Source organism: Suncus etruscus, chromosome 18 (assembly GCF_024139225.1).
Source record: "Suncus etruscus isolate mSunEtr1 chromosome 18, mSunEtr1.pri.cur, whole genome shotgun sequence".
Classification (NCBI taxonomy): Eukaryota; Metazoa; Chordata; class Mammalia; order Eulipotyphla; family Soricidae; genus Suncus; species Suncus etruscus.
This window is the reverse complement of record NC_064865.1, coordinates 2,938,902-2,959,090: the sequence shown is the minus strand read 5'-3', so window position 1 is coordinate 2,959,090 and position 20,189 is coordinate 2,938,902. Positions and strand designations below refer to the sequence as shown.

Here is a 20,189-nt window from a genome sequence, read left to right as displayed (position 1 = left end):
GGGGCGGGTCTCCGCGCGCCCCGCGCCTCCCACCGGCCGGCCCCGCGTGTCTGCCGCGGGCGTGGCGAGCGGGGCGGGCGGCGCGTGACGCGGTCGTTGCCATGGGGACCCGCCGCCCGCGCCCGCGCCCGCGCCGGAGCCGGAGCCGGAGCCCTCGGAGAGCCGGAGCAGGAGCCGCCCGCCCGCCCCGCCGGCGCCCCCAGCCGCTCCCGGCCCGGCCCAGCGGGCACCATGCTGCCCAGCTCCATCCAGATCTCGGGCGAGCCGCTGTCGGGCGCCGAGGTGCGCGACATCTGCCGCGGCCTGCGGGACAACGCCGTGCGGCTGCTCTCCCTGCGCGGCTGCCGCCTGTGCGACCGCGACTTCGGCCGCATCTGCCGGGCCCTGGCGGGCGCCACGGCGCTGGCGCAGCTCAACCTCAACCTGGGCGTCGTGTCCAGCCCCGGCCGCGTCCGGCTGCTGGCCGACGCGCTGCGCTGCAACCGCTCCGTCCAGTCCCTCTTGTGAGTGAGTCTGCCCGCCGCCTCGACACCCGGCACCCGTGCCGTGCCTTGCCGTGCCTTGCCATCCATGCATCCCATGCCATGCGGTGCCATCCCATGCCATCCCATGCCGTGCCATCCCCGGCCCCCCGCGCTCCCCACCCGGCCGCCTCCGCAGCCCGGGGAGCCTCGGATCCAGCAGGCACCCCGACTGACACCCCACCCCGGGTGGGTGGCGTCTGGGCCGCTGCTGCCCAAGGACAGACCCCCAAGCCCCCCCCCAAGCCTGGATCTTTAACCTGCCACACCCCTTCCTTCTGGACGCCCCCTCAGCCTCAGCCTTGGGCCCACAACATGCGTGTGCGCGTGCATTTCTGCGTCTCTATGTGGATGTGTCTGTGTTTTGCCTGAGTGTATTTCGGGGCCACACCTGGCAGTGCTCAGAGCTGGCTCCTACCTAGCTCTGCCTTCAGAGATCACGCCTGGTGGGCTCAGGCCAGCCACGTGCGAGCGAGCGCCTTCCCCTGCACTAGCCCTGGGGTCCCAGCAGCAGAATTCCTGCCCCTGCATTCCTTTGGAATCTAGAAGTCTCTGCCTGGGCCTTGGGCCTCTAGGAGCAGGGCACTGTTCGGGTGCCCTTCGCCCAGCCCAGGCTCACAGAAGGACAACTTCTGGGCCCTACCAGAGGGAACGCTGCAGTGACCTCTGCCCCCTGCTTTCCCTCTGCCTCTAGCCTGCATGGGAGCCCCCTGACCGATGCAGGTCTGGCCTTGCTGAACCCGGCGCTGGCCCTGCACCCTGCTCTGGTGGCCCTGGACCTGGGGGACTGTATGCTGGGTGATGAAGCCATCAACCTCATCTGTGGCCTCCTCCCACCCGACGGGGCCAAGTCTGGTGAGCAGGGCCAACCTGCAGAGTGGAGAGGAGCAGGCGTGGCCTTGATGCATGCCCAGCCCCGGCCAATGTGGGAGGGTAAGGTCTGGACATCCCCTCAGCCAGGAGGAGGATCTCCAGGACCCCGACCAGGGCTGGTGGAGAAGCAAGGGATGGACACAACCTTGGGGAGCTGTGACAGCAGCGGGGAGGCACCCAGCCCAAAGACAAGGAAGGAGGGAGAGTGACTGGAGATGGTCCCCCCCCTCCCATGCTCACTACCCTCTGGACGATGCCCAGGCCTGAAGGAGCTCACGCTGAGTGCCAACCCTGGCATCACCCCTAAGGGCTGGAGTCGCCTCGCCATTGCTGTGGCCCACAGTTCCCAGGTCCGCGTCCTCAATCTGGATTACAACCCTCTGGGTGAGACTCAAGAGAGCCCCTTCATCACCCATGGCCCCACCTGCATCCTGAAACCCAGCCTAGCTGTTACGGTGGTCGCATTGAGATTGGGAGAGGGAAGTGGATGGAGGCGGGAGGCTTTGGGAGGGGGACCCAGAGCCGAGCATCACTCACCCCACTTACCCCACACTCTTGCCCCCCTCCCACCCCATTCTCCTTGCAGTTCTGGCCTTGGGGGTGGGGTGGGGTGAATGCAGGTGCGTTCTCTCCCCAGGTGACCACGTGGCAGGGATGCTGGCCGTCGCTGTGGCCTCCAGCCGCACATTGGAGGTCCTGGACTTGGAGGGCACAGGGCTCACCAACCAGTCAGCTCAAGTGAGAAGAGGCTGGGGTCTGCACTGGGCGCCCACGGGGGATCCGGGTGGGCGTTGGCATGGACATCGCAGAAGCAGTGTCCACGCTTTGCCCACTCGTCTCACTGCAGACCCTGCTGGACATGGTGGAGAACTACCCCACCGCGCTACGGAGCCTGGTGTTGGCAGAAAACAGCATCAGCCCAGAGCTGCAGCAGCAGATCTGCGACCTTCTCTCGGAGGGGGAGGAGGATGAAGAGGCAGCAGGAGGAGCTGCAGAGGCCCGGGAGCGGGAGAGAGGGCAGGAGTCAGAGGGGCACCAGAGGGGCAACAGCTCCTGGATTTGCCCGCATGGTGAGAGCCCCAGAGAGGAGGTGGGGAAGCTTGGACTAGCTGCTCCTCTAGCTGCAGTCTCAGGCTCAACTTCCCCCATCCCTCCACAGATACCAGTTCTCAGATGGTGCTAATGACATCAGGACTCGGGGACAGTCTGTTGGCCGAGACTGAGATGTGACTCTCCGCACCTGGCATGGCTAAAATGATCTGTTCGTGTCCCTAGTACCTTGCCCCAAGTGTGGGGGTTGGGCCCTGGGGCTGGGGATGAGGGTGGGAACCTGGGGCTCTGGCAGCTCCCGGTGTTGTGTTGAGACATTAATCTGGGACTAAGAAGCAGCCGTAGGGGCGCTTGGACCCCAGGCAGTGTCTCTGGACTTGTTGGCAGCTCTGGCTGTATGTAACCCGCTGGCTCGGAAGAGATTTTATGAACTCTACAACCTGGTGTGTGGTAGTGTGTGTGTGTGTTAGTGTGTGTTAGTGTGTGTGTGTGTGTGTTTGTGTTTGTGTGTGTGTGTGTGTGTGTGTGTGTGTGTGTGTGTGTGTGTGTGTGTGTGTGTGTGTGTGACACCACTAGGGGGCAGTACCCCATCACAGTACAAGCTCCAGGCAGCTTTCTCAATGGAACTGACTGGGTCAGGTTCCTGGGGTCTGGGGTCTGGGTATATCTGGTTGTCACCTTGTAAGCTTCACAGCAAAGGTCAGAACCCCACCTTCAAAACCAACCGTTTTGGTTGGACTCGGGGACCAGTCAGGGCTGGGCTGAGCCTTTCTCATGGCGTGAAAGCCTGCAGAGTGGGTCAGCAGCAGCAGGTGAAGGCAGGGAAAGACTGGAAATACTCAAGAACGAGGAGGATGCGAGGAAAGAACCTAGACTAATTAGGCTGGAGAGCCAGGACTTGCCTCACACGCAAGCAGCCGGCCCAGTTTGAAAGCCCAGCACCACATGGGAGTAACTCCGGACCACCACTGATGTGGTTGGAAGTATGGCCCCAAACCCCAAAACAAAACAAATCCAACAGACATATTAAGTCATACCGGTAAAATAGTTTTATTTCATTTAAAATAGTCATTGCTGTGAAAATATCCCAGAGCTGGGAGTAACAGTCTAGAGCCAAGTCTAAGGGCCAGGCCTCCCTGAGCGCTGTTCGAAGCCCCGCAGCCCCCTTCACTCCCTTCCAGCGGGAGGAAGCACCAAGGAGAGGCCCAGTAACCCCTCCAGAGCCCTGGGGGCCACTGTTGGGCCCCTGAAGGCAACAGAACGTGCAGAGGCATCGGGGAGAGAGAAGGTGAGGTGGGAAATACAAACTCTGAGGATGGAGGCGAACACTGACACTGCCCTCAGCATACGCTGCTGCTGTGGAGCGGCCTGAAGGCCTGATGCTCCCCCTGCTGTGGGCAACCATGGAGGATGAAAAAGGAAAAAAACCACGAGGCAAGACAAGGCCAGGGGGTCAGTATGGCTGCAAGGTGCCGGGCCTCCAGCTAACCCGACACCAGGGGGCCACCTGGTGCCAGGCTGCCTGCCCGTGCGTGGCCGGGAGCGAGGGCAAGAAGGTGAAGGTCACTAATTGAGAAGGTTGCCCTGCTCCTGGGCCTGAGTCAGGCTATCCTTGCGGTGCAGGTGGTGCACCCCCATCCTCTTGGGGCTGCGCTGGGGGCGGCTGCAGCTGGGGCGTGGCCAGGCTGAGACCTCGGTGGGGGGAGTGTCGGGCCGCAGGTCACTGCCACTGCCGCCATCCGTGGGCAGCAGGCTCTGGCGCTCCTCCTCCGGGCTCACAGGCAGGTTCAGCTCCTCCTCCTCCTCCTCCCTGGGAAAGCCAGGCACAACAGTGTCTGTCTGTGGAGAAAGTCTACTCTTGCTGCCGGAGGATGACACCTCCACCACCTCGTCTCCGTCGGTCGTGCAGAGAGCAAAATGGCGCTGCAGCTCAGGGAGTGCGTCCCGGCCAAAGGCGGTACGCTGGGCCACAGCGGCAGGCGGCGGAGCACGGTCCACGAAGGCCCGCTGCCAGCTGGCCAACAGGTCCTCCTCGGAGCTGGCCGAGCTGGCCGGCGCACTGAGTGTGACCGAACCCAGGCTGGGCTGGTGGTGGGGTGAGGCTTGGGCCGAGGCGGGGCTACTGCTGCTGCTGGGCCCCAGGGTGGGCCTAGCCTGCTCAGTGCCATCCCCCACCAGGCTCAGGGAGATGGCCTGGCGGGTGGCGTAGGTACAGTTGGGCAGTGGACTGTTCCGGGGAACGCGCACCTTCTCCTCCGAGAACTCAATCACCTTGCGGCCGGGATAGAGCGGGTGTGGTGGGGATGGGGTGGGGTATGGGCTTAGTTTTTCAAAGGCTGGCACGGGCAGCTCCTCTTCTGGGGGTCCTCCTGCAGTGTCCGGAGAATGACACTCCCCATTAGGTTGGGGGGTCGGGCTTCCAGGGCTTGGGGGCGTAGCTGGGTCCCCTGGGGCGCCTCCGCTCATGTCCACATGCACAAAGACATCCTCGGCCAAGGGGTATCCAGTGCTGCCTGACTGGGCTGAATTGAGCAACAGAGACTCGGGTTTCTCCAGCACCCGGGCGATGACAGAGGTGGGCACCACGGCCCCAGGGGCCGGGCTGGTGGCGGGGCCAGGACTGGCAGCCTCTTGACCAGTGTGCAGATGCTTACGAACCATGTCCTGTAGCTCACAGGGCAGCTGGGGGAAACATGAAGAGAGACATGAAGGAACCTGGCCTGAACAAGCTGGACTGCACAGCCCCACACCTCGCCCATCCCGGCACCAAGCTAGAGGCAGGGGGTGGCCACTCCCAATCCCAGCAGCAATGCAGGCAGTGGTAAAGTAACATGATGCTTTCCAGTCACACAGCCAAGGTCTGAATCCAGAACCAGGCTAAGTAGCAGGTATTCGTAAATGTAAATGACTGCCCCAAGGCCTGTAGTAGCTTCCACTAGGACCAGATGGAAGTTAATGACGCCACACTGACCAGTGCCTTGGACACACCCTGACTCCTGGAGGGACCCTCAAATAGAATCTTTTTTTGTTTGTTTGTTTTTGGGCCACACCTAGTGGTGCTCAGGGGTTACTCCCGTCTGCTCAGAAATAGCTCCTGGCAGGCACGGGGGACCATATGGGACACCGGGATTCGAACCAACCACCTTTGGTCCTGGATCGGCTGCTTGCAAGGCAAACACCGCTGTGCTATCTCTCCGGGCCCTCAAATAGAATCTTGAGTTCCCCCATGGGGCAAGAGGCTTTGATGGGCCTTTCCAGTCGTCCCCATCCATCCTGTGGCTGACCACTCCATCCCATATAGAACCTTGCACTTGACCCCATCTCCCCATTTTTATTTCACAAACTGCCTCCCCTAAGATTGCTCCACGGCACCCAGTGTAGCATTTGAGGGAAGACAGAGAGAGAACGACAGGGCAGAAAGGGAAGCTGCGGGAGACAAAAGGAGTCATGCGAGACAAATGAGCAAGTCCTCGTTGGGCTGGCCCAGGTCAGCAGGGACCTACTCACATCGGCGAACTTGTGGTTCCGGAAGTGGGACTTGTTGCACTTGAGCAACTGCACTGCCAGATTGCAGTCCAGCCGGTACCGCTCCTGCAGACACAGACTTGTCAGAGCGGGGCCCTGTCCCAGGGAGCAGGACTGCCACGAAGCCCCCTCCCACCCTGAGCACACACATTGAGCTCCTCCAGCTTGTTGATGGTGTTCTTGGCATCCAGGAGCTTGTTGGTCAGCTCCACGATCTCCCAGTCTAGTGTCTTCCTGTCCATCTCTGCCTTCTTGATCTGCGGCACAAGACTTGTGGTGAGCAAAGAACCAACCCCAGCCAGCCCATCCTCACCTCTGCCCTCCCCAGCACCGAGACACAGGAAGCCATTCGTGCCCGGCAGCCAAGGCAGATGGAGCAGAGACAGACGATGGACACACAGAAGGAAACCAGACACCTCCCCTGCTCCCCGGGCTCGATCATAAGGCCTTTCTGAGTAGGTAGGCCCCGTGGCGCTGGGTGCAGCAAAGGAAGGAGCCAAGGGATGCAAGGTCGCCAGGCTCCTGCCAGGGCTGCTGGTACCTGAGTGTGAGTAACCCCACACCCAGGGCCTCAGCAGTTGTTCTTTCCAGGATCAACTGGACAGATGCATAGAGGGAGGAGGTCTGAGCAGGATGGCAGGGGAGGGGACGGCTGCGATGAGACCCAGCTGGATAGGGAAGGGGCTCCGGGCTTGAAAGCAGCCTCTGGTCTCCCCCTCAGAGACCAGCCCACAACGCTCTCCCACCAATGGCATTGGCCTGACTACGGCCGCACCGAGGATTGGGACATTCCAGGGGATATGTGTCCAAGTATAGAGTGAGCTTGCTGTCCTCCAGGATCACTGAATGGGCCTCAGAGAAGGAAGAGGAAAGGAGTGGGCAAGAGCCAGGACTCCAGCGACCCAAGACACTGGCTGAGGGAGTAGCCCGGGGCAAGGGAGAAAACACAAACTCAGACGCAACTGCAAAAATCCAGCTGTGGCTAAGAGAGGCCTGAGAGGAGTGCGCAGCAGCAACGGTGGCAGCAGGAGGGGAGACGAGGAGAGAAGAGAAACAGTGTGAGCATTAGGACAGTCCGAACTGGCACAGACACTGCGTCCCTCCCGCCATGGCCCACCATGGCCCCGGCCCCCAGCCCAGGGCAGAATCCCAGCCTGCCCCTGCCTGTCCTAGCCCGTTAGCCTGGAGCTCAGTGCTCCATGCCAGCCACGCAGCCTTCCTGGCCGATTACCAGTGTGTGCAGCTTGTCCTCTAGCTCCTGGTTGGTCCGCTGGGAAGCAGTGTAGCTGTTCTGTAGCCTGCAGAGGAATAAAGGTACATCCCTGAATCCTGAGACTGCTCTGGTGTTTTTTCCCCTCCAAGTGGGGCGAGGAGGCATACCAAAAGGTGTTCAAGGAGTCAAACCCAGGACCTACAACTTGAGCCACATGCCCAACCTGTTTTGTTTGAGACCCATACCAGGTGATGCTCAGGGGTCACTCGGCCCAGCTCAGTCGAACAAAAGTGCCACCTACGTGCAGTACATGTGTTCTGCCCACTGAGATCTCTCTCCAGCCTCCATCTTATCTGTCTGTTTGGGGTTTTGTTTCTGCACCACACCCAGCAGTACTCTAGGCTTACTCCTGGCTCTGTGCCCAGGGATCCCTCCTGGTGGGGCTCAGCAGACCACACATATGTGGTACAAGGATCAAATCCATGTTGGCTTTGTGTGATCCCTACCTGCTATACTATCATATAACTTGGCCCCAGATCTCATTCTCTTGATCTGTGTCTCAACCGTTTTCCGGAGACAGGTCCACTGTGGAACTTCTCTTCTGTGGCCCCTTGTCCTATATTCCAAAATTCTCATGCTGTGGCCTTTCCCCCAACAATGTGATTTTTCACCTGTGGCCCCCTTGGAATCTCCTGGGATGCACAGGGGCTGTATAGCTCCAGACTGAGAAATACTGCATTAAGACCCTGCTTAGCACCTCTCTGAACATCCTCTTGCCAAAACTTGTCTTCCCCTCAGCATCAGAAGCACCCCATGTACATAGGAGAGGCACACAGTGCCCAAGCGCTCCACACCACACCTGCGGAACTTGTCCTTGAACTTGTCCAGCTCCTCTCGGCTCTGGCCCAGTTCCAGCTCCAGGCAGTCCTGCCCGATTTCTAGCTCACGTTCCAAGGCCTCAGTGCGCCTGGTAGCCGAAGCCAGGCGCCTGCGGAGCTCCTCATTTTCCTGCTGCAAGAGCCTGGCAGAGGGCAGGGTCAAGGGTCATCAGAAAAAGTGAGAGAAGCCCTGGAAGCCAAGCTGGGCTCTAGAAGGAGGGAGTGGGAGGCCAGAAGGGCAGGCGAAGGGGGCAGAGGACTCTCTGAGACTCGATCTAAACTAGGAGAGCCCCATTCTTGGACCTAGAACTCAGATTGCCAGGAAGAGGGAGGCAGCAGGGAGGACTGAGGACATTCCAAGACCCCCTTGTGGGGCAGAATGAGAAGACGAAACGGGGAGGAAGGAGGTACAGTTCCCAGTGTGGCTCTAGTTTCGGCCTTAGCAAGCCAGACTCTCAGCCTCCAAGCTCCAGTTTCCCCGCTGCATAGTCCGGCTTCTTCATTATTAATCTCCTGGAAACCTACCCCACATAGCTCACCTCAGCTGAGGCCTCCTAGGCTGGGACAAAGGACTGCAGGGCAGGAGCTGGTACAAGAGGTTCAAGAGCCAGACTAGATCCCACATTTTCTTTCTTTCTTTTTTTTTTTTTTGGTTTTTGGGCCACACCCGGCGATGCTCAGGGGTTCCTCCTGGCTGTCTGCTCAGAAATAGCTCCTGGCAGGCACGGGGGACCATATGGGACACCGGGATTCAAACCAACCACCTTAGGTCCTGGATCGGCTGCTTACAAGGCAAACGCCACTGTACTATCTCTCCGGGCCCAGATCCCACATTTTCTTGGAGTCCATAAAACCAAAACCTATTTTCCCCTCAGAAACAATATTCACAACACCATGGGGGCCAGAGGTGCTGCCAGGCAAGCGCCTTACAGTTGGTGCTATCTCTCCAGCCCCACCCTACCCTACCCTTTACCTTTCCCCAATCCAAGGGAAGTCCAAAGATAGTCACAGCCTAGCCTGCAAAGCACTGAGGGAGAGGGGTGAGGGTTGAGGGGGGGGGGGGGCATGTCAGGCTGAGATACTCACTTCATCTTCTCTGTGTCGGTCAGGGACTCCTGGGCACAAAAGAAGAGAAGTGTGAGGAAAGGTCTGGACTCTGGCAACTTGCTGGGCCCACCACTCAAATAACCCTGGGCATGTCCGAAACCCAGTCAGGACAGGAGCCATAGAGGAAGGGCCACACAGGCCATGAATCCTCACCCTGGGCCAAGCAGAAGACCCAGGAATCTTCGAGCCCACACCTGATCCACACCAGGTCAAATAAAGGCATCTCAGCCACATCTTTATCCCTGTCCAAGGGATAAAGAGCCAAGGAGGAGCCGCAGAGACCTTCTGGGGCAGTGTTGACGTATAGAAGGGAACTAATCAATCTCAATCTCTCTCTTCTTTCTCTCTCTCCTCTTTCTCGCTCTTCTCTTCCCTTCCCTCCCTCCCTCCTTCCTAGTCAGTGAGCAGGAGGAAGAGTTACAGCTCGAGCCCACAAAGCCTGCCTGGTCCCAGAGCAGAGACAGGCAGGAGCAAAGACCCTGGAGGCTGTGTGAAGGGACCTGTCTCTAGCTTCCATTCTACTCCCTAAGCCTCCACATTGTTCATGGTGCAAGAGCTGGAGCTCAGCCCACAGTGGGGCAGAACAGGTGCATGTGGAGCAGAGCCACCCAAACAGATCAGCCCAAAGGTAGGTGAGTGCTTCACAGTACCATCCAGGTTGAGGATGGGGACTAAGGATGGGACCAAGATGCTAAATGCTGAGCCTGACTGGAAAAATGCACTCTGTCAACCAAGCCTTCAAAACCACCAGGGGCACCCAGAAGACCCCACAGACACTGACTTAATGAGTCCTAAACCCAAGAGCCAAGTGGGACGCTCAATGCTCGGAACGTAATGAAGTTCCAGTTCCAGACCCCGCTCCAGGCAGCGCAGTGGGTGGTGACCCAGGGGCAATGTAAAAGTAACGGACCCCATTTCTTTCTGGGAAGAAACTGGGAAAGGGACCTCATAGATCTGGAGCACAGCCCATAGTAGACCAAGCAAGCCTCTGAAGAATCTAAGAGCTCCCAGAGGAAGCGTGAACTCCACAAACAAGGAAAGCAGGAGGAAGGGCCGAAATGGAGGCATGGTGCTAGCCCATGAGGACTACCCCTCCAGCATGGGGACAGCATTCTCTGTTGCGTCCCCTCTGGCAACAGGAGCTACCAAGCCTGGATTCCAATGCCAGACACCCCCACACTGGGAGACCCAAAGTACCCTCCAGCAGGAGGGAGCCAGCCTCAGGCCACCTCTGCCCATGGGTGGGCACCGCGCCTGCGCCTGCTGACCTCTTGCTCCAGTCGGGCCCCAGGAGCTTCCAGCCGTAACTCTCGGTGTTCAGGCGGAGCCCTGCGGTAGGGTTTCTTTGCAGGGGCCACGCTGGTCATGCTGAGGATGCTGCTCGGGCTGCAAATAGGAAGTGAGGAAGGAGGGGGTGAGAGGGGAACGGGCAAAAGGTGGACAGAGAAGCCAGCCCAGAGCGATGATAGTACAGTGGGTAGAGCGCTTGACCAAGATTCTATTTCCAGTATTCCAAATAGTACCCCCAAGCCCTCCAGAAGTGCTTCCTGAGTACAGAGCCACTAACCACTAAGCACTGCTGGGTGTAGCCCAAATACAAAATGGGAAGAAAAAAGGACAGATGAGCCGCCCCACAGCAAAAAGACATGGCCATGGAGGCGTCAAAGGAAGGGCTGGACTTCGAGGGGAGACAAGGGGAAGGTGGGCAGAAATTACAGGGTGGGGAGCAGGGTGCATGCAGCAAGGACAAGTGCACTGTGCCTAGGCTGTGGCCTCTTAAAGACCACCTGCCAGTCACTTTCCTCACCTCAGGAGGAAGTCTGCTTTGGGCCACTCAGCTGCTCTAAACTAGGGATGGGACATGTGGCTGCTGTGATGACAGACAGAACTTAAAGTCTGAGGGAAACAATGAATCTTAATGAGGAAAACATTGGGGGTGGGGAGGGGGACAGCGCTTAGCAACACAGCACTAGATTTCAGGCCAGAGTTTGTTTCCCAGGCTACAAACAAAAGAGAAAATATCAGGCTGGGGGTGTGGCTCAAGTCAGAGAGCGCATGTCTGACAGATGCAAGGGCAGAGTACTATCATGGGCACAGAGAGCCCCAGTATTGTCCTCCATCCCCAACCCTGTGGCTTCGGTCCCCAAACACTGAAAGTGGTCCCCAAAACACTAACAGTGATGAATTCCAGAAGTAAGGGTCTGAGGCTGTAGATCCAACCACAGCTCCCCCAGGGGGTCGCCCACTCACAAGGGGAGCCATAGTAGCCCCCCTCCTGCTTTCCAGCAGACTCACCAGAGGGACCACCTGCTTGCCTGCCACCTGGCAGCCTACCAAGGAGACAGGCAAGCGGCGGCGCCGGCCTCATCAGGGACATACCGTGCGTCTGTCGGCAGCTCTCTGGGTTCCGCTGTCCGGGAGTTCGCCCTAGGCTCTCTGCATCCCACAGCCCCTCCACTTCCTCTCTCCAACAGTTCCTGAAACCAGAGAAGGGGAGAAAGTGGAAACCAGGTGTCCACCGCCTGTCCATCAGTGCTGCAGGCCAGCCTGCCCTCAGGGACTTGGAAGGCCCCTGGGGAGAGCTAGGCCGGAAGTTAAGCCCCAAGCTCTGGGGATGGGAAGCTGGGCCTGCCTTCACGCTGAAAGTCACCCCAGCCTGCTGCCGTCATCTTCTGTCCGGCCCTGATCCCTGCCCATGTCCATCTCTAAGTCCTACGGTTCAGCCTGCCCAGAACCTGGAAACCATCAAAGAAAATGGAGCCCTGAGTAGATGCTGGAAAGACAGCTAGCAACTGGCACTTTTCCACAAGGATCCCCAAGACCACGTCTGCAGGCTATGGCGGTTGGCTGTGCCTGCAGAACAGTGGGTCTGGGAGAGAAACCACAATCAGGAGCACTGTCAGTTATCAACAGTTCTTATTTTTTTTTAACTTTTTTTTTGGGCCACACCCTTTTGATTCTCAGGGGTTACTCCTGGCTAAGCACTCAGAAATTGCCCCTGGCTTGGGGGGACCATATGGGATGCTGGGGAATCGAACCGAGGTCCTTCTTTCGCTAGTGCTTGCAAGGCAGACACCTTACCTCTAGCGCCACCTCCCCGGCCCCCAGTTATTGACAGTTCTAATCGAGGAACTCTGATGCCCCGCAACCATCACCACTGCAGACACCTGACAAATAAATGTCTGAAAATAATGTGGGCCATCGTAACAGGAGGACCCACTGCTATGTGGGCAGAGGCCAGAGATGCTGGCAAACACTTGAGACTTCACAGTGCTGTTACTTCAGGGCCCAGCTGGGAGAGGCTGCGTGAGGGTATGGGGGCCGAGACAGGCTGAGCTCCGGAGGCTTGGGCTAACGTCTCTGGCTGCCCCAATCTATCCCTGAGATCTCCCCCAGGTTACGAGATTCTGAGCAGGGCCCAGCTGTAGTAAGCTGGGAGGCAGCACGGGGGCAGCAGCCTCCACGGGGACAGAAAGGCCACAGTCACTCAGGTGGCTTTCTGGGCAGGAACACTCTCCTCCTGGGGCTCAGGGCGTGGGGGTGGGGGCTGGCGGGCTCAAGCCTGTGCTCCTGCTGTCTGTCTGTTGGGACACGTCCTGGCCAGACACGTGTCACATTCCAGCAGGGCCTGGGGCGGCATGCAGGAGTGGCCTCCCTCTGCTGTCTGAGCAGCCTGCTCCCTGGCGTGGGGTTCTCGAGATGGGGTGGGGACGCAGGCACGAGCCGCCAAGAGTCCGCCCTTTTGATGGTGAGGCAGAACGTGTACCCACAGGGCACAGGCGGCATGCTGGGCCCGCCTGACTCCTTTCACAGGAATCCGGGCGGGCCTGAAAGGACGGCACATTCCTAAGGTGTGGGGGAGCAAACAGTTCACCCCCACAGATACCTGGGGCCACCCCTGCAGAGCCCCCCCACCCAGGTCCAGACTCGGAATGTATAAGTGTGGGGTGGACAGGAGCTGGAAGAAGGAAGGGCAGAGGCAGAGGCAAGGCAAGAGCTTGAGGTGGTTACTCAGGGGACCTCGGACAGAAACCAGCTGCAGGTTCCTTTGCAGAACCCCTCGTCCCGTGGAGGCACTGCACATGCCTTGCTCTTCTCGGACTCTTCTCCCTAGCCCTGCCTGCCTGCCCAGGACCACACTCCTCGGGATGCCAGGTGGCGGCAGGGGCTGCTGCCACATCCCAGTCTCGGTCACCTTCACAGAAGCAGCTGGGTCTACCGTCCTGTGTCTCACTGATCCGCACCTCAAACCCTGGACCCACCAATCCCCAAGACCCACTGGAAGGCAGACAGGATGTTAGTGGTGGTGTGAGAAGAGTCATGCACCCCCCTTCCAGAGCTGAAAGGTGCCAGAGACGAAGGACTCAGTGCCTAGCCCCACAGCTGCTTATTACCTCCATGTCTGAGTGCAGCGAGGAAAACAGCTCCCACTGGGGAGGCAGAAGGCACTGCCCTAGGGTGACCGTGTCTGGGGAGCCTGCAGTGTCCTGCACTCAAGGCCACAGGGGCGAGATTGCCTCTCCCTGCCCATCTCATTCCACCCCGACATCTAACAAAGATGGCCTAGAGGGGCCCACGGTACCCTGAGAGGTGGCAGGCCATGGTCCCTACATTGCCAGGAAGGTATGAACAGACCAGGTGGGCTGGAAAGATCACTCACACAGGTTAATTTAAGCACATGTGGGAGGCCCCAGTTTGATGCCCAGAACTGCATGGTTCTCAGAACAGCCCAAATGATCTGAGCACCAAGCTCAGAGCCCCACCAGGAACAGACAAAAACAAAAACAAAATAAAATCACAGCCAGGACTGAGAGCATGCCAGATGCAGTAGGAAACAAAGTTTCCAGAAAAGCAGGCAGAGACACTCATGGTCAATGTGGTCTCCTTGGGTATATGTCCACCCAAGGTTCCCAAGTTGTCTCAGAGTGTCTGAGTTTAAGGAGGACTTCCAGTCTTGTACTGAGAAGAAGCACTCTGGGGAAGCAGCTGGGGAGCCCAGAACAAGCCAAGGACCATGAGCACAGGGCTCCAATGACCTCTAGATACCTAGCAGGCTCCAGCAATCTACAAGAAAACGGTTCTCAGGGGCAGAAGAGGGCCTCTGCCTTGCACACGTCGGAGCAGAGTTCCGTCCCTGGTACCTCATATGGTCCCTTAAATATCACTAGGAGTGAATCCTGAGTGCAGAGGCAGGAGTAACTTCAGATGTAGCCTCCAAAAAAAGAAACAAACAAAAGCAAAAATAGTAAGTTCTCTTCTGGAAGGTCCAGGGACTGACCATTTGCCTAAACCACCCTATCTGCAGAGTGTAGGGAGCAGGTTTGGCACTAGGAGTGTCCTGCAAGAACAGCCGCACACAGGGCAGGATTCAGCCTGGGAGGAAGCATACTTCCAGAATACTTCCTGGGAGGAAGACTGGCCTGCTGCGGCCAGGACTTCCGGCTAAACAGGCCACTCAGGACTGCAGGAAACCCTCCCTATTTCAGAGAACTGCGCTCTCCCACCCTCACAGCCCCCATCCTGCCAAGCTCCACCCCACTTCACCTTCTGCAAGGCTCGTTCCCCCTCAGCTGAGGGCTTTGGAGCAGAAACACCTTCCCAGAACCACTGGAGCAGGAGGGACAGAGCTGCCCAACTGCCATGTTGCAATGTGCCAGTCGGCACAGGCTGCCTGTCGCCGCCTGCCCCGCGTTAAATACTTTCTCCTCATCATAGCCCATGGGGCACGATTAGCTCCAGAGAACAAAGTCTACTCTCATCAGAAATGGGACCCAGCATGCAGAGAACCTGCTCAGTGAACCCAACGAACAGCTGAGCAGGGGAAGATAGAGAACTCTCCTCAAAGCGCAGGAAGAGCTGCCCAGAGAGCGACCGTGGTCCTCAATCCACCAGGGACTTGACCAACTCCCCTGAGTGGCAGTGCAGAGACTGGCATAGAATGAGGGACCCCTGCTGCCAGGGACAGGAGAAATCTCCCAGAATCCAGACACTCTCCAGACCACTCACCTCACCACTCCTGCCAGCACCTACCGCCACGGACAAGAGGGAGTCAGGGATGCCCTCCCCCTTCCTTCCGCAAGGCAGAGGGCAAAGGCCAAGGTGCAGGAAGCAAGGGTGGGTCAGGCCTCTAGCTCTCCCTATGGAGGGTGCAGAGGTTGCCTCAGCCCAGGGGCAGGAGAGTGGGCTCACCGGTGGTTCCCGGCACTTCTGGGGAATGCTGCAGTGCCAGAATCCGCCCTGCCACTGACTCCCATACGCAAAGTGCGCAGCCTAGCCCGTGTGTCTCCTCAGAGTTGCCTTATCCTCCATTCAGACACTGCTTCCTCAACTCCACTGGCCCCAGCGCAGTTGCCAAACCCTAGAAAGCCCAACTCCCATATCACCCACACACTCTTCAAAGACATGGCCCCGAGGGCTGAAGATGTAGCTCAGTGCAACCTTGCCTTATGTGGATGATGAGCTGAGTTTGATTGATTTCACACACATACCCCCAAATTATTTTTATCTGAATTCATTGTGCTGTTTTGGACCACTGAGATGGCTTTCATGCTTTGCATATACAAGCTCTTCGTTTAATTCCTGGCACTGAGTGGTCACCTAGCACCTAGCACCATCAGGTCTGCTTCCTCCAAAAACAATTTTCTTTTTTTTTTTTTTTTTTTTTTTTGGTTTTTGAGCCACACCAGGCGGCACTCAGGGGTACTCCTGGCTCTGCACTTAGAAATTGCTCCTGTGGGGCCGGGTAGGTGGCGCTGGAGGTAAGGTGTCTGCCTTGCAAGCGCTAGCCAAGGAAGGACCGCGGTTCGATCCCCCGGCGTCCCATATGGTCCCCCCAAGCCAGGGGCGATTTCTGAGCACATAGCCAGGATTAACCCTTGAGCGTCAAACGGGTGTGGCCCAAAAACAAAAAACAAAAAAAACAAAAAAAAAAAAAGAAATTGCTCCTGAGGGGCTGGGAAGGTGGCGCTAGAGGTAAGGTGTCTGCCTTGCAAGCGCTAGCCAAGGAACGGACTGCGGTTCGATCCCCCGGCATCCCATATGGTCCCCCCAAGCCAGGGGCGATTTCTGAGCGCATAGCCAGGAGTAACCCCTGAGCGTCAAAAGGGTGTGGCCCAAAAACCAAAAAAAAAAAAAGAAATTGCTCTTGGGGGGCCGGAGAGATAGCATGAAGGTAAGGCGTTTGCCTTTCCTGCAGGAGGTCATCGGTTCGAATCCCAGCGTCCCATATGGTCCCCCGTGCCTGCCAGGAGCAATTTCTGAGCCTGGAGCCAGGAGTAACCCCTGAGCACTGCCGGGTGTGACCCAAAAACCACAAAAAAAAAAAAAAAATTGCTCCTGGGAGGCTCAGGGGACCATATGGGATGCCAGGAATCAAACCCGGGTCTCTCCTGGGTTGGCTGCATGCAAGGCAAACATCCTACCACTGTGCAATTGCTCTGGCCCTACTCCAAGAATAATTTAAGAAAGTATGGCCCCAGCAGTTCATCTAGACTGCAATCATTTCCAAACCACTGGCAAGCCTTTCTCCTCACGGCTCTCATAAAGTCAAGCAAAGGACCCTGAAGGGCCCTGTACATGGACAGGAATGACCCAGACATCACCATAAATAGCATTAAAGTGTTTCCTCACAATTTATGCAGAGAAAAACTGAACCCAAGTTAGTAATCACGGTTGCTATTCAGAGGAAAGGGGGCCTCCTTAAAACATTTCTATGGTATATTGCCTTAGCTCCCTCAGAGTACAACAGGACATAAATAATAAATTCAGGCCCTGCCTGAAGACCTGACCAACTGTGAGGAAACAGTTATCTGGTCATAGAGGCTGGGCTCCAGTCCTATGGGACATGGCCAAGAGCCTGGAAGGTACAGAGCCTGCCTTACAAGTCTGGCTGCTTCTCAAGAGCTGAAATCCAGGCTCCATCTCCCAAGGAGGCCCAGCAAAATCAAACTAGCCCCTGTAAAGGCCAGCCAGGGAATGTGGTCACCCAGCATAGGGTTGGGATTTGTCGAGGAGGACCCCACCCCACCCTACCCCATTCTCTACACAGTTTTCCCCCCATGATGATCAATTAACAGTATAAGAACACTGGAACCATCTTGCCCCCACTGCTGGGACAAAGGCCTCATTCTGCACCCACCACGAGCGCTCCCCCACCCCCCTGCTTGCCACCAGCCCCCAGTTTCCGGTGTGCAGCTGTTCCTGAGTTTCAGGAGCAAAACCCTCAGGGATACGGGGCGCGTGGCAGGCAAGCAGCCAACAGCTCAGGGGTGAGGTTTGGGCAGGACAAGGATGCAAAATGCAGTGTGCCCAGACCAGCCTTGCTGGCCCTCCAACAGCCATGCATGTCACCCCACGAGGCAAGTTCAACCTCAACCTATTGGGACAAGCTGCCTGTGGCCTGGCCCTGGCGCTCCTGCCTGCACCCGGCAGAACAGACAGGTTTTTAAAAGCCAGAACAGGTGGGACTTCTGCCACGTGGTAATCCCGAGGACTCAGAACAAGCTCTGGTGACCCACGTGTGCGCCCCTGGTGCCCCACCTGAGCAAACAGCCACACTAATCCACCTGGCCCGAGCCAAGCAACCCTGGAACAAAAGGCCTGGAGGGTACCGATAGTGAGCCCCACAGAACTAACTCTCCCCTCAACAGACAGGCCAAAGCCCCAAGATGCCAGCACTTGGCATCAGTGCCCAGCTTTAACTAAGGAAGGGCCAGTGAGGGATGACCCTGAGCTTGGTCTTTACTCCAGTCCCTTAGGGTTTCCAAGGGGGACCAGCTACCAAATAGCCTCTAGCTGGACAACTTCTGGCCAGTCCACCAGCACCTCCAGCCTCGCACGTGGACACACCCGCACCACACTGAGTGAAAAGCAAAGCCACCTCGAGCACCTGAGGGCCTCCCTGGCCAGATTCAGGCAGAGCTACATGTGAGAGCCTCAGAGCAACCAGCCTCCCCTTAAGTTTAGGCCCCTTCCTCCCACAGGCCTTCAGGAGAGGAATTGAGGGGACTGCTGCATGTAGTGGGGGATTCACCGGCTGGGCCTTGCCTTGGGCTCATGGTAAGGTCCAAGGCCAGGTCCTGTTCCCTCTGGCTCTGCCCCAGGGTCCTTCCCCAATATTTAAGGCTCAAATCTACAGAAGCACCAGACAAGGAAAGGGGGTGAGGGTCTGGGCTTTCAGGGACCTGGGGGCTCTAGCTGCTACCCACTAGTGTCTCCATCACCTCCAGAGCCCCAAGGACAGTCCTGTTCCTCTTGACCCTGGGAGGAAGAGTAATGGGGATGCCAGTCAACCTTCCCTCCATTACAGGGGAGGAACTAACCCTCTAGATTCTAGAAGGTTCTCGTCCCACTCCTGCTGCATATCTCCAAGACATGAAGCTGGGGTGGTAATGGTGACAGAGGGCAGTCTCACCCTGGGTCTGGGGGAGCAGGGCCAACAGCAGGCTGGCAGGTGGTGAAGGCCCCTCCAGAAGAAAGCTCTTGTTCTGGTGTCAGGGAGGGGAAACACGCCGAGGACAGAAGCAGGGTGCTGGGGTCCCAAAGGCAGGTTAGCGGTGGGCTGGGTCACTCACGGGGTTAGTGTCCTCTCCCCCACCAGCCGGCTCTCCAGGCAAGCAGCAGCCCCGCAGCGGTGGCGGTGGCGGCAGGAGCTCTGGGGCTGCGCCATCCAAGCAGACAGCCAGGCCTGGGAGCAGCCCCACTCTGGAGCTGCAGAGAGAGCAGAAGGGAGGGAGCTGTAGGGGGCTGGGCCACAGGGCAGTGCCTCTACACTCACCCCAGACCCTCAGCCTCCACCCCCCAGAACCAGGCCAGAGGAGATGCCCCTGGGAGCAGGGTCTCTGGCAAGCTGCAGGAGGAGGAAGGGAGCGCTGCCTGATCGCGCCCACTCCCCATACCGCTGCCCTAAAAGTCAGGTGTGAAAACAAAGGCGCCCACAGCCGCAGCCACCACTTACTCAGTGCCTGTGCCAGCAGCGGCCACCCCCACACTGCCCACGGGCTCCCAGGGAAGAGATGGGCAAAGAAGGGCCCTGCAAATAGCAGAGGCTGCCACAAGGGCAGCATGCAAAGTTCAGGACAATGGGGCAGTGTGTGACCCAGCCCCCAGCAGGGTCCTGGAGGGAAAGGGTGGCCCGATGCCACCTTTCAGTGTCTGAGAAGAAGGGAACAGAGGGTGGTGCAGGGAGCTCAGTCCAGGAACAGCCACGGGGACAGAACAGAGGCTGTGCTATCACCATGCTCCCAGCTACGATGACACCCAAGGCTGGCAATCCCCATCAGGTGACCCAGGAACAGAAAAAGCTATTCTGGAAGTTTCCAAAACACCCTAAGAGAAGTGACATACACACACACCCGCCTAAGAGCTCTCAAGGCTCATGTGGCCTCAGCAACAGGGTCCCAGAGAACCCTTGCCAATAGTCAATGGTGCTCATCAGAGGAGGGCAGTGGAGCAGGGAAAAGGCCAGAGAGATAACCAGACACCATGTAGAGAAACGAGAAAGAGTCCACCAGGGATCTTGGTCAGAGTTACCAGGGGCTTTCCAAGCACCTCCTGCCTCTGCTCCCCGGAAGGGCCTGACAGTGGCAGAGCTCAAAAGGCCAGGTCCGAGTAGACTCATCCTGCAACCTCTGACCTCTTCCCAGGACTGGTAAAAAGCCAGAGACCGGTGTACCTGTCCCTGTGTTCCTGCAAGCAGCCGGCCTAATTCAATCCTACATCTAGGTCCCTGAGCATCAGTTGCAGCAAACTCTGAAAATATTCCCTCTACTCCCACTCCCAGCACCACCAGGTATGACCCCAAAACAAAACAAAGCCCAGCTACTTTCAGAATGCCTTACCCAGGAAAAAAAATTCATCTTGAAAGTGCCAGCTGAGACTGGCTTGCTTTTAAAAGACAGACTAGCAAAATAACCTGGCTATTTCCAGCTTTCCAAAACTAGGGACTCTCTGTTCTGCAACAGAGGCTGAGAAATCAGGTCGCTTTTCTCTCTTCTCACCCAAAGAAATAGGGGCAAAGAGGAG

General features: G+C 57.8%; 2 protein-coding genes across 4 annotated transcripts; one reads left to right on the top strand and one right to left on the bottom strand.

The window, feature by feature from the left end:
• The first annotated feature begins 225 nt into the window (after positions 1 to 225).
• LRRC73 (leucine rich repeat containing 73) lies at positions 226 to 2,883 on the top strand. Its single transcript, XM_049765528.1, has 6 exons — positions 226 to 503; positions 1,216 to 1,376; positions 1,656 to 1,778; positions 2,032 to 2,132; positions 2,242 to 2,464; positions 2,554 to 2,883. The coding sequence occupies exons 1-6, from the start codon at positions 232 to 234 to the stop codon at positions 2,622 to 2,624; spliced, it is 951 nt and encodes a 316-aa protein (XP_049621485.1). The 5' UTR covers positions 226 to 231; the 3' UTR covers positions 2,625 to 2,883.
• An 876-nt stretch (positions 2,884 to 3,759) lies between these two features.
• Positions 3,760 to 19,046, bottom strand: TJAP1 (tight junction associated protein 1). 3 transcript variants are annotated; one of them, XM_049765497.1, is made up of 10 exons: positions 18,740 to 19,046; positions 11,547 to 11,644; positions 10,436 to 10,553; positions 9,147 to 9,175; positions 8,042 to 8,203; positions 7,201 to 7,267; positions 6,933 to 6,962; positions 6,119 to 6,226; positions 5,952 to 6,035; positions 3,760 to 5,126 (listed from the first exon to the last, which is right to left on the bottom strand). In XM_049765497.1, the coding sequence occupies exons 3-10, from the start codon at positions 10,532 to 10,534 to the stop codon at positions 4,011 to 4,013; spliced, it is 1,695 nt and encodes a 564-aa protein (XP_049621454.1). In that variant the 5' UTR covers positions 10,535 to 10,553; positions 11,547 to 11,644; positions 18,740 to 19,046; the 3' UTR covers positions 3,760 to 4,010. The 3 variants fall into 3 exon arrangements, with proteins under 3 accessions (XP_049621454.1, XP_049621453.1, XP_049621452.1); XM_049765496.1 differs by lacking the exon at positions 18,740 to 19,046 and adding an exon at positions 18,488 to 18,573; XM_049765495.1 differs by lacking the exon at positions 18,740 to 19,046 and adding an exon at positions 14,204 to 14,375.
• Positions 19,047 to 20,189: the final 1,143 nt, after the last annotated feature.